The sequence below is a fragment of the Pteropus vampyrus genome, unplaced genomic scaffold (assembly GCF_000151845.1).
Source record: "Pteropus vampyrus isolate Shadow unplaced genomic scaffold, Pvam_2.0 Scaffold2, whole genome shotgun sequence".
Taxonomy (NCBI): Eukaryota; Metazoa; Chordata; class Mammalia; order Chiroptera; family Pteropodidae; genus Pteropus; species Pteropus vampyrus.
The window spans coordinates 4,346,629-4,359,943 of NW_011888783.1; the positions used below are offsets into that span (position 1 = coordinate 4,346,629).

A 13,315-nucleotide genomic window follows, 5' to 3' on the forward strand; every position below is an offset into this window, starting at 1 on the left:
GGAATGCTTCTAAGATGATTACCTGTGGGAGCAGAGCAGAAAGAGAAGTGGGGCTGTGCCAGTCACAACAAATGCCTTGGCTGACCCCAGGGGGGCACTGTGGAGCAAAGACAGCAAGGCAGAGTTGTGAATTGGAAAAGGGCCTTTACAACCTCTCATCAACCAGGTTGCTCTGTTATGACTTAAGGTAATCCTCTTTAGCTGAGGTAAAGGCAATCTCCAGACGGAGACTCAGCTGTGAGCATGCAGTTGCCAGTAGCTGAGGGAGTGAGTGTTCAGTCCTGATGTAGGGATCTGGGCAGTCCAGGGTTCATTACTATTACTACCAAAGTCCAGGCACAATCAAACCTAAATTATCACTGAAAAATATGTCTGCGAAAAAATAACACATATTGTAACATTTCATTTAGATCAAGTTCAAAAGCAGGTAGAACTAATATATGTTGATATAGGTCAGAAGAGCCATAACCTTTGGGGAGTACAGACTGGGAGGGAGCATGAAAGGACCTTCAGGGGTGCTGACAGTGGTCTATATCCAGATCTGGATTACACATATGTAAAAATTCATTGTGGGGTGTGTGTATGCCCACACACTCAGACACACACATATCTATCTATGTGTGATTCTCCCAAAGATTTACAAGGAAAGAATAATGCTGTTAATATTTTCTAAGATAAATGAGCACCTGACATTGCAATGTGAAAACTGAAAATAATTTTTTTAAGTTTATAGTTTTCTATACTTTGACAATTCTTTTACTGCTTTTGTAATTTTGATGAGCAAAATTATTTTAAATATTTATATTCAAGGCATTCAAATGCCTCAAAAATGAAACAAAAGACAAAATACTTAGATATCAAGTGGGTTAAAGTAATCGAATAAAGAAACAAGATAGGCAGTACCACTAGAAAAGGACTTGCGAAACAGCCACCTAAAATCAGAACTACAGTGAAGATTTGGATAAACCATATGGCTTATGTGCAATATATTTTAAAAGACTAAGTATAGTGCTGCCACCTAGCAGACAAAGTTAATAATGACTAATTTCAGTTCTGACAGGTTATATACATCTTAGAAAATACAAAAATGTCAAAATATGTATTTTTCAACAACGCTGCCAAAATAAAGCTTAAATGCTTTCAGGCAAGTTTGGACAATAGCTAAAAAATATCAAATACTTATGTTCTCAAACAAATATGATTTCTGAACTAGCCACTGAGAGCTCAATCAATAGTACTATTAATGGGAGCTTCAGAGGTTCCCTGGTAAAAATCCCATCCAATTTTAAAAACACTCTTTCTACAAGATCCCAGGGTTACAGGTTCCCACAGACAGTCTCTGGAGAGAAAGACAGGCAATGCCCAGTTGTACCCTTAACTCATTTGTCCTTAAAATTTATTTGGAGACTCAAGTGAAACCTAAATAAAGCAAGTGCTGAGAAAGATAACAGAAGAAAATGGTGTGTTAGTTTTTGGATAAACGTTTTAAGCAGAGTACACTTAAAGAATGGTAAGGTCTTTCCTCCTTTAGTGATGTCTGAACACCTGGCCTCTAACAAGTCCTCTGCACTAAACAACAAAATTGCCCACTTTAAACTCCACCTCCTGCCCCATCCACAATTTTTCTTTCTTACTTAGGCATTGCCTTATGGAGCCCCAAAGTTAAAGAGTAAATGAATACCTAACTGGGACACGATACACAAAAAATGGAGAAGACCTACTACGCTAGCATTCTAAGGGCAGAAGGGCAGAGGGAGGACCCACTAAACCTGGAGATATATCACTGCCAGGGAGACCAGGCTACTAAGTAGATGCCAAGAGATCAGATAAGGAGACAGAAACAGTATCTTGCATCCATGCCACTTTTCAGGAACAATAAGTATAAAATCCTATCATTTTATTGCACTTGAGCATTCTCACCTAAATAGGGTCTGCCAGCCTAAGCACAAATGAAGGATTACATGGCCACTGGCAAACTTAAATAGCTAAAGAGCCCTTCATAATTATCATTGTCACTCACTAGCACACAGATACTATCACTCTATAAAACAGAGCCTAACACACAGAAACAGTACAGCACAAAAAAGCTAGTGCAAAATAATGTGATAAAAAATAACTGAGATACATTCAAATGAAGAGAACAAGGTTGCAAAAGGGCTTTGCCACAAACTAGTTATATAAGCTATGGCAGAGGCAGTGAAATATAATTGGTCCAAGAAATCAAGTGTGTCAGACACTGAACTTAGGGGTTTATAGACACTGAAAGCACCTTACCATCAGTCTGAAGAGCAAAGTTCTAGGATCCAATCTGCCTCTACTAACCAGGGCTTATGCCAAATCAATTCACATCTCTAGAGCACAATAAAATTACCTGCATTAACTAGAGTGGTATTTCCATGGTGTGTTCCACAGAACAACAACAAAAATAGCAATATGCTTCTCAATAAAAGGGTTTCATAGCCAAGTAGGTGCAGGGTGTACCTACTATAAACCACCAACCTTAGAGATTCACAATGCACTTTAGTATAGCAAAGGCTCTGAAAAGTGCTTACCGTTATCTGTTTAATTTTACTGAATACATTTTTCCAAGTTAATGGGCCACTAAATCACCTTTTCCTCTTCTAAATATTAATACTACAAAACGCATTTTGATGTTCCTCAAAAAATTAAACAGAATTAACATACGACCCAGCAATTCTACTTCTGGAAAAATACCCAAAGGAAGTGAAAGCAGCAACAAACTTTAGTATACCCATATTCACAGCAGCATTATTCGCAATAGCCAAAAGGTGGAAACAAACCAAATGTCCATCGACAGGTGAATGGATAAACAAAACATGGTTTACATATACTGATTATTCAGCCTGAAGAAGGGCTAAAATTCTGATACATGTTACAACATGCACAAACCTGGAAGACATCTGCTAAGTAAAATAAGCCACAAAAGGATAAACATTGTATGATTCCATTTATATAAGTATATAAGAACAGGCAAATTCATAAACAGAGAAAGTAAAATAGCGATTAACAGGGATTGGCCATAAGGAGAATGGAGATTTATTGTTTAATGGATACAGAGTTCCAGTTTGGAATGATGAAAAAGTTCTGGAGATGGATGGTGGTGATGGCTGCACAACAATGTGAATGTACATAATACCACTCAATTGTACACTTAAAAATGGCAAGACTTTGGTAAGCACACAAGAGAGTATAAAGATATCGTCTTATAAATTGTACACTTGAAATTTATATAATGTTATCAACCAAAATTATCTAAATAAATTTAATTTTAAAAAATGGTTAAAATGGTAATTTTTATTATGTACATTCACCACAATAAAAAAAATACTCTTTGCCAAATACTGGCTTAGTTTTTTCTTAACTAATATTCTGTGGTTATAAAATCACTAAAATAGTCAATATAAATTACCTTACCTCAGCTACACAACAAATTGACCCCAAGGCTTCTCCACGAAAACCATAAGTTGTCAAATTTTCAAGATCTTCATGACTATTTATTTTTGATGTGTAGTACTTCATTGCCATTACAGGTGCATCAACGGCCTTGATACCTTCACCATTGTCTCGCACCTCAATTTTATCAAATCCATAATTCTCCTATACAAAGTTAAAACATACTTTTAATGTATAAAGACATTAAAGTGTTACATTTAGAAACATAAACACAAGTGAAATAATTTTGTCTTTTATTTATCTTTTACAAAACTCTAATCTTAAGGAAGTAAGAGTTTAATTTCCTAAGTTTACTAATTCCTAGTTATGATACATGGGCAAGTCCCTTATTTTCCCAGGACTCAGATTCAACTGTAAAATAAGATCATTCTGATCTTTAAGGTTCCCCTGAATTGTCTCAGTATCATAGGTATCTATGTTTAAATTTATGTTTAAACTTGACTAAAAACATTCTTCTAAATTATATATCTTTATATAATCTCTCAAATAAAACAGAATATTACCACCATCAAAAATAACACCAAGAGTCTAGTGATTATCATTATTCAACTTAATTTTTAATACTTTCTTGAACGACTTATTGCTTTCATAAGAAATTAAAATACTTACTACATTGTAACTTTCTAAATTTCCTTCTGTATAGTCACCTAACAAGAAATTGCTGAGCAAATATACCTAATTTGGCGATCTTGGTGAGTTTTTAATTTGAAAACCAAGAAAAAAAATACCCCTCAATTCATAGCTTAGTATTTGCACTCTAACACTAAAAATACGCATACATAACAAAAAAAAAAATCTAAATTCCTATAGTGATCACACTTTCTATGAATACCGTATTTTAAATCTGGTAGAAAATTTCTATCATAAGCTTGACTTCACAGTTTTATGTGTATGGCCATAGATGCAAGTTTCAAAGGAGAAAAAAGTCTTCCTATAATTACAATGACTCTGATATTTAAAATAATACCACATCTTTTTAATAACCTAAAATTATTTCGTACTGTTTACATCAGTACTTTTTAAATAAAATAGATATACAAGGTCTTGGGGAGAAACACCCAAGATTTCATTCCTCATCTTTCATTCAACCTAAAACTAAGTTATTCTGGAAACAGGTGGTCTGCTTTTTATAGAAAAATCATAAACTACAGAAATCCAAATCTTTCAATATAAATTAGAACTCCAGGAACCTGAGAAAAATAACACAAAGACTTGTTTAAAATGTGTAAATATCAACATGTTTATTTTAATTAACTAATTATGAAAACATTTCTAGCCAGGATAGTTATTATCATATGAAACCATAATAAAACAGGCTTTATTACGTAGAGCAATATAGTTATTTTAAAACTCTGCAAGCAGAGAAAGAGAAACTCATAAATGTCAAGGGACTAAATTACATAGCCAGATATAAAAATGTGTACTTTCATTTACTTTTATAAGAGGACTTCTGCTGTTGGCCTTGTAAAACTATGTTTTTCTTCCAGAGAACTTTAAGAACAAGATATATGTCTGCCTAAGATTCTTTAATGAAATACATCAGATATAATTATCTAATTCTATTTAATTACCATCAATTGTATGCTAATCAGACTAAACTGAATATATAAAATGTCTAAGAAACATAAGTTGTTTTTCTTCGAGTTTAATAATATTTTTTTCATGTTTAAAAAGCTTATATTTAAAAACAAAATACAGGTTAATATGGTATAGAATTGCAGTTCTCAGCATCAACTAGAATTTGTTAGAAATGCAAATTTTTGAGCCCCACCTAGAATCTGAATTTCTGGGGCTCAAGTAACTGTTTTAACAAACTCCCTAAATTATTCTGATGCACCCAAACATTGTGAGAACCCCTGGCAAAGAGGAAAGATCCTGAATGAGTTTGAGTTAGAAAGAACTGAATTTCAATTTCAGTTCTCCTACTTATGAATTATATGACTTTGGGCAAATTCTCAGAAGCTTAATTATTTGTAATGTGGGTATAGTAGTAGTTAATTTACAGTTTTAAAAGGAGTAACTGGAATTATAAACACATACAATATATATATAAACATATATATGTGAAAAAAGTGGGTCTCTTAAAGATATTCATATCAGTATTATTTCTAATAATGTAATTCCAGGAATAATGTAAATATCTGACAATTAGGAAATTACAAAAAAAATGTATTATTACATTCATTCAAACAAATTTATTCACCAGTTATGTACCATTTACATACCATTTATTCACCATTTATGTAGCAGGTACTAGCCAGGTATGGTGGACACAAAAATGAAAAAAATACAGACCTTACCTCCATGAGCTATTAATTTAAAATAGGGAAGGTAGACAGGCAAAATAACTCTAATAAATCATATTGAGTGTCATGTTGTATCAATTCAAATGATATAATATATAGAACTTAAATCCAAAAATGTGAAAACTATGAAGCAACAAAGGATACATATCGAAGATTAGGTAAAAAAATTAAATGCAAATGAGAATATGTAAGTAAGCATATAGCAATAACCAAGGATAAATATTAGTAGAAAATACAAATTAAATTCATGTTTTAGGTAATGGAGTCATAAATAATAAGTTTAAGTAATTTCCTTTGATTATGAATGCCGTTTCAAACTAATCAACTAATGTTGATTTAAATTAAAATTTAGTTTTAAAAATTTACTCTTAAACAAGACAAAAGGTCCAATGTCCTATGAATAATTTACTGGTACATATAAAGAAAAGAAAGGTAATAGTTGTAAAGACAAAATATGTGTCCAGTCCTTTTTTGCTTTTAAAGGTATTTGGCTTTTCAGGGACACTCACCAGTTTAACATCTATGCTTGTGGCACCGGCATCCAAGGAGTTTTCAATGAGCTCTTTTACAACACTGACCACTGAAGTGATTATCTGGGAGCTTGAAAGGAGGCGAACTGTTGCTGCAGGCAACTGTTTCATTCTAGCTTTTAGCAGAGTAGCTAGAAGGCAAAAATAAATGGTTAAACATTCCTGAGTAACAGGACTATAGCAACACCAATAATAATAGCAGCTCACATCTATAGAGGCTCAGTTTATGCCAATCTCTATAGTATTAAATCATTTGTTTCTTAAAAATACTTTGAAATAGATGCCATTATCATCTCCATTTTATAAGACTAAGGCACACAGTAGTTGATAAATCACACTATAATTAGTAAAGAAAGATAAACACAAATCTGCTATAATGAATGTAATATGTGATCTGCCTGGCTAAGAATGACCAAGTAGTACTGTCACTTCAGGATGTGGATGTCAGTCATGTGCCTTAATGGCAGTCTCGCTTAAATATTATTAGTCATCCATTCATTTTTATGAGTTACAATGTCTTTTTCAATTATTGAACTCTTGGAATTAGGATATCCAGACCCCAGAATTACTGTTAATCTCAATTAGTCAGATCCCAGATATATCAGGTAACTATCCCCCTACACTACTCTGCCTAAAACATCATTCTAATCATGTGGCTCCCCAAAGCCAAAATATGATAAAGCTCAAATCTTTGTGCTGGCATTCAGGGTTCACTACACGCCAATCCAATCTGTACATCCAAAATCTCTCTGCCAGTAACTGTTTCAGCAATGAAACCTTTTCAAACAAAGAACGAAAAAATAATCTCACATGGAAATCCTATATGTAAAATATGTAGGGAGTGAGGTTTGCATCTGTCTTAACACCTGTTTTCAGGAAAATAAAAAACACTAGCTTGATAACATGCAATTCCCCTACAGCAGTGGTCCTCAACCTTTTTGGCACCAGGGACTGGTGCTCCTATGAGAATGTAATGCCTGATGATCTGAAGTGGAGCTGAGGAAGTGATGTTAGCACTGGGGAGGGGCTGCAAATACAAATGAAGCTTCACTCCCTCGTTGCCACTAATCTGCTGTTTCCTAACAGGCCACTGACTGATTCCGATCCTCAGCCCAGGGGTTGGAGACTCCTGCTGTATAGAATCAAGATTTTCTTTGACAAAAAAATAGGTTGGGGGTGGGGTACATCCTAGGTACATCCTTAATTTACCACAACTAGTTACAAGATCACATGATGGTTTGATCCTATGGAATCTAGATCCAAACAAAAATAAACAAAATAAAAAGGTGTCCTTTTAGGATTCTTTCTCAAGCAACAAAAGACTAGCAGAGTTATGTAAAGATGGAGTAAGTAACTGGGCAAGAAATGAAGTATAGCCACTATAATAACCACATAGGATTTTAAAAGATATATTTCTAGGAAGAGGTCAACATATTCAGTTCTGAGTGGTGTTAACTGGTCACAATTCATAAATACAAAATATTTTGTTTTGTACAAGGCAAAGCTGATTATTAGTAGAGTGAAAAAAATATACCAGACTAGAGTTTTAAAAAACATGTTTTGGGGTTCATCTTCATTACATGTAAACTGAAGCAAACCACTTAAATCTCTCTGTAAAATTAATTCATCAATTGTATAAATCCTCACTGGTCGGTTGTGAGGATCAAATAAGCAAGCATACATAAAAAGTTCTGTAAATGATAAAGTTGTATAAAATGTACATTATTTTTATGATGACAGTCGATTATGTAAAGAAATGCTGGTGATGGCTGCCAGATGGGAGGGAGTTTGAAGGTGAGGTGAAAAAGGTGAAGGATTAAGAAGTACAAATTGGTAGTTACAAAATAGTCACAGGGATGTAAAGCATAGGGAATACAGTCAATAACATGGTAATAACTATGTATGGTGCTAGGTGGGTACTAGACTAGTCAAGGGGGAGTCACTTTATAAATTATATAAAAGTCTAACCACTATGCTATATACCTGAAACTAATATAATATTGAGTGACAACTGTTATTTAAAAATCTTAAAAAGGCGGGGAAAGGTGAAGGGGGAATAAGAGGTTCAAACTCCCAAACATAAAAAAAGTCATGGGGATGTAGTGTCTAGCATAGGGAATATAGTCAATAATATTTTGATTGCATTGTAGTGTCAGATGGTTGCTGGACTATCCAGGGTGAGCACTTCTTTAGGTATATAAATGTTGAATAACTATGCTATATACCTGTTACTAATATGATATTGCATGTTAGCTGTATTTTAATAAAAATCGTTTTTTAAAAAGTTACCAGCAAAAAATAGTAATAATCAAGGATATTGAGTTGTATCACAAATTATGGACTCTCAAAAAATGAAACTATGTATGAATAATTATGTTTGATCATACATACAAAAGTCTGAAAGCAAAATTTTAAAGGAATGCTTATAATTCAAAAAGTTGTGAGTTCAAATCAAGAGATGATGGAATATACGGTTCACTGAAAACCAACCCAAAGCCAGTTCCTTTTTGTAATAACTCAAATGTTCTTACACAAGGTCAGGTAATTTCATGTAAATAAAGTCGCTCTACAGGTGTTATCAAATTTATAAATTAAAGAAACATATTGGAAAGCTGTCGATGCATGTAATACTCAGGATCTAATTAGAGGCCTTTGAAAATGTTCAAACTAGATTGACAAGAAGTTTAACTAATATTTCATGTTCTTAGAAATCTGTTGCTATACCACCAGAAGAGAGAAATAAAAGCCAAAATGTCTCAGCACTAAAAAAAAAAAAAAAAAAAGAAAGGAAAGATGGAGAATTCTTTTGTAATTCTAACAGTTACCTTCTAATTATATATTTGATTTAGTTTGATGGGTACCCAGTTTTAAGGAGAGTAGCTGTGAACAAAAGCTTTCTTGTGGCACTCAAGGGTTGGGAGGCAGTCCCAGTAAGTCAGGAAAACGGTGGACAGACAGGCTACTTCATTACCTCAACATTCATACAAATTAGTGCTGTCACAAGCAAAAGGCACCCTCTTCACTTTCCCTAAGATTCAGACTGGCCTCAGGTCTAAGGCTAAAGAGCTTCACTGTCTAGTACCGTAGCCACTAGCCCCAGAAGCACCTGAAATGTAGCTATGCTAAATTGAGACTTGTTAACACACTCTGGATTTCAAACTTGGTATGGAAAAAAATATAAAATCATTATTTTTTTACATTGATTATAGGATAAAATTGTATTCTGGATATACTGGGTTATATAAAACATTATTAAAATTAATTTCACTTTATTTTTTTAACTTTTTAATGTGACTACTATAAAGTTTAAAATTATATGTGTGGCTTACATTACAGTTCTATTGGACAGTGCTGGAGAGAGAAGTCATTAAAAAAGCAAACTCTGAAAACACATTACTTTTGGTTCTGTCCTAGCCCCTATACTAATAGCTATGCAATGCTGAGGAAATTAAACTCTAAAAAACTCATCTCATTTACAAAATGGAGATAATAATGGTATCATATGGTTGTGGTAAGAAGTAAATATGATACTTATAGTGTTTGGCATATATATGCTAAAAGATCCTGGGATACTTGAACTAAATTGAGTTCCTCCAAACTCCTAAATGAATAATCTCTCCATCGTTCTACCCTACTCCCAAAGGGGGCCTGGCATCAAGTTAAGCTTGTGTTCAAGACGTCTACCTTAGTTCGAGAATCCCAAGGATCTAAGAAAAATACTGATCAATCAACATTTGATGTATAAACGTAGCTTCACCTGAACCATCACTCTTTCTGAGCAATTGCCTCACTAATCTCGCCACCTGTTTCATTCTCTATAGTCCCTCTTCAAAATCTATTCCCTACCCGCTGCCCCAAGACCCTAGTTTCACCCCAATCTTCCTCATTCTTCTAGTTTACTGAAAAATGCAGCCATAGCCTGAACTCTATCTACATATACACCTTACCTCCTTCACCCCACTATGTCCTCTGGCTTCTTAAAATGTCTGCACCTCTACTCATATTCTTTTTCCCTCAGTCTCAGCTCAACGAACGTCTCTTCCTCCTAAACTAATACTAACACCTCGTTTCTTTATCCGGTCTCCCCTCTGGCATCTTGGCCTTGAAAGCAAAAACAAACAAAAATTCTTCCCTCAACCCTTTTACCCCAATAATTACCTTCTTTCTTTATGAAGCCAAACTTGAATAAGTAACCTATATTCACTGTCACCAATTCCCTATCACCAAGTCTCTTTTAAAACTCTTGCAAAATGGCTTATACCACAATCATTACCAGGATTCTGTTCTCTTCGAGTTCATCAACGATTTCTTAAATCATCAAACCATTCTCTGAGGACTCATGTTCTTTGACATCCCTAAAGAATGTAACCTTGATGATTCTCCCTAATTCTCAAGGATCTTTCCATCTATACCTCTTCAGTTTCTTCATGTTTTTTTCACTCTCCTCCTAGAAATGTGGACGTTCCCCATTTCCTCTCTCTTCTTAGATATCTTAAAACCTAAAGCTTCAGTTACAGAATATCTAAATCTATATCTCCAATGGTGATCTCTCCTCAAGACAAGTATGTCTAACAACCAGTGTCACTGCCACCTCAAAATATTTCTAAAACAAAACTTATTTCCCTGATTCCCTTTCTATGCCTTCCACTTAAATTTGCTATCTCTCTTTAATAAGTTTTCAGTGACCAAGGTCAAAAGCCTCAACCTTCTTTTACCAGCAATCCCACCCTACTTGCACCTCCTCTTCCTCCCAATGCAATGTTATTTAGACCCAGTTCCAGTAACATCTGTAACATGGTCCTTTCTGATCACCCAACCGGGAATGATCCTTCCTTCCCCACTTTCCTAAAAAACTTGGCTTGCATCGCTCACTGGATGTTTATCATACCCGTCCTGACCTATACAATTTTGAATGCAGGGAACTATAAATTTCTGCATGTAACACAGAATAATCAGAGTACTTCACTCATGACCAGCACTTCATGAATATTAATGAAGGGCATGAAAAGAATTTTATCGGCACCTTCCTCATGCCAAAGTAAACATTAGGAAGAGAACCCTCATTCTCAGCAAGTTACTACTTTATATACTCTATTTTAACTAGCCTCCATATCATCTCTTACCTTACCTCTGTCTGCTAACAAGACTGTTTTCTGAACTCCAGGGTAGGGTCTTACTTCCAACTACCTTCTAAATATCGTCACTTAGATGACTTGGAGGCACCCTAAATTTAACATGTCTCAAACTGATCTCAGAATCGTCCTCTAATTGTCTTTCTTCCTGTATTTCTTTCTGAAAATAAAAATAATAGCTCACATAAATAACTTTATATATACTATGCTATTTACTCCTCACAACAACCCTATGTATATTATCATTTCTCTACCACAAATGGGATTTAAACACTAATAACTTAAGATCATACAACTAGTAAGTGACAAATGTACAGATACACACCTTGGCATATTTGACTCCAAAGGCCACGCTCATCCAGTGACACAAGGCAAAATTAGAAACCTTCAAGTCATCCTAGAAACTCTCCTCACTCTCTACATCCTGCCACTCAATCCTATTCTACTATCTAAATATTTCTCAAACTAGTCCTCTCTTCTATACCTATAACTACTGCCTCTGTTCAGCCCCTCAACATCTCTCCCCTGAACTTTGCATTAACTAATAGATATTTTGTCTCGAATTTCAACCACCTATACGGTTCTTTCTATAATTTAAATTTCATCATGTTGTTACACTACTTAAAAATTTTATGAAGATTTCCAAATACTAACCAGGTAAAGTTCAAACTCCTTAACTGGACCTCTATCTTTCTAATCTCATTCCACTATTCTCCAAATGCGTACTAACCATGCATACTAAACATCTTGTCTCTCACAGTGTGGTAGCACTCACTCTTCCTCAGTTCACAAGGTTCCCTTTCTTTACAGATGATTTCTAACTATCCTTCCAGATTTAGTTCAAGCATCCTCTCCTCAAGGAAGTGTTTATGGGCTCCATCCCCACCCCGAATAAATTAAGCATTCCTTTCTCTGTACTCCCATAGCACTTTCCCCTTATTTCTTATCCAAACTCATCACAGGTTATTCTATTGTTTTTCTGTCCCTTCCTTCTGGTTCAGAGTTCTTTGAGGACAGAGATTTTATATTTAATCTCTTATCGCTAGCATAACCTCTGGAACACAGTAAGCATTCTATATATATGTAGCAAATGGCATCTTTTAAAAAGAAGAAGGATTGATAACAGGCTTACAAATTACAGCACAGAATATTTGAGAATGTCAGGAATCAGTCTTCCATATTTGCTGAGCGAGTAATTAAATACTCCTGAAAGAATGCTGATGACCAGGAAAGTCAGTTAAGGACAAGTGCACCTAAAAAAGAAGTAGAGAGAGATCAGAGAACTCAAAGACTTTAGGGAGAATATAATGAAATAATTTATTTAAAGAACATAATAAATCTAACACAACTGTTTTATAGAGCCAATAGAAATGCAGGATAAACAGTCAACATTCTCTTACACTAATTTTGAAATGTTGAAAGTTATTTTAGCAATATCAATCACAAACTCTGTGTACTGCCAAGTAATGTAATTCGACTTAAAATGACTCCAAACAATCTGACACTTCCTCTTGGTTTTTAAATAAAATCAATTTTTGGCATCCACATTTCTTCCGCATGTGCTGGAATTTATAACTGGCAAACAACTTTAAGTCTTGCACCCAAAAGGATCTGGGGAATTGGCTGCAACAAAGGCCTCAACGTGATTTAGTCCAGAAAGGCCAAACCAGACGCTTAACGAGCCCCGATGAGCTCGGAGACCGCCCTCCACGTAAGCATAGCCGCGGGCGCCGTTCGTCCGCTTCCCGCCCCAGTGATGGCGGGAGAGGGGAGGGAGGTAGGAGATAAGTGGGGCGAGGGGGGCGGTCGGGGAAGGGATATATGAGGTTGGGGTGGGGAGGAGGGGCGCCGACGGATGCAGCGGCGCTCGGGT

General features: G+C 35.1%; 1 protein-coding gene across 8 annotated transcripts in view; it reads right to left on the minus strand.

Annotated features, from left to right (window-relative positions):
* The window catches only part of PMS1 (PMS1 homolog 1, mismatch repair system component), a 66,983-nt gene that overhangs the window by 53,399 nt on the left and 269 nt on the right, over positions 1–13,315 (minus strand). For 4 of the 8 annotated variants that reach the window (XM_011356107.2, XM_023528870.1, XM_011356098.2 and 1 more), the window contains exons 2-4: positions 12,575–12,695; positions 6,290–6,441; positions 3,436–3,618 (exon numbers count right to left, since the gene is read on the minus strand). In XM_011356107.2, the coding sequence (XP_011354409.1) occupies positions 3,436–3,618; positions 6,290–6,421 (315 nt within the window). In that variant the 5' untranslated portion in view covers positions 6,422–6,441; positions 12,575–12,695. Of the gene's footprint in view, positions 1–3,435; positions 3,619–6,289; positions 6,442–11,767; positions 12,546–12,574; positions 12,696–13,315 lie in introns of those variants that run through there. The other 4 variants (XM_011356133.2, XM_011356115.2, XM_011356143.2 and 1 more) reach the window with 2 other exon arrangements.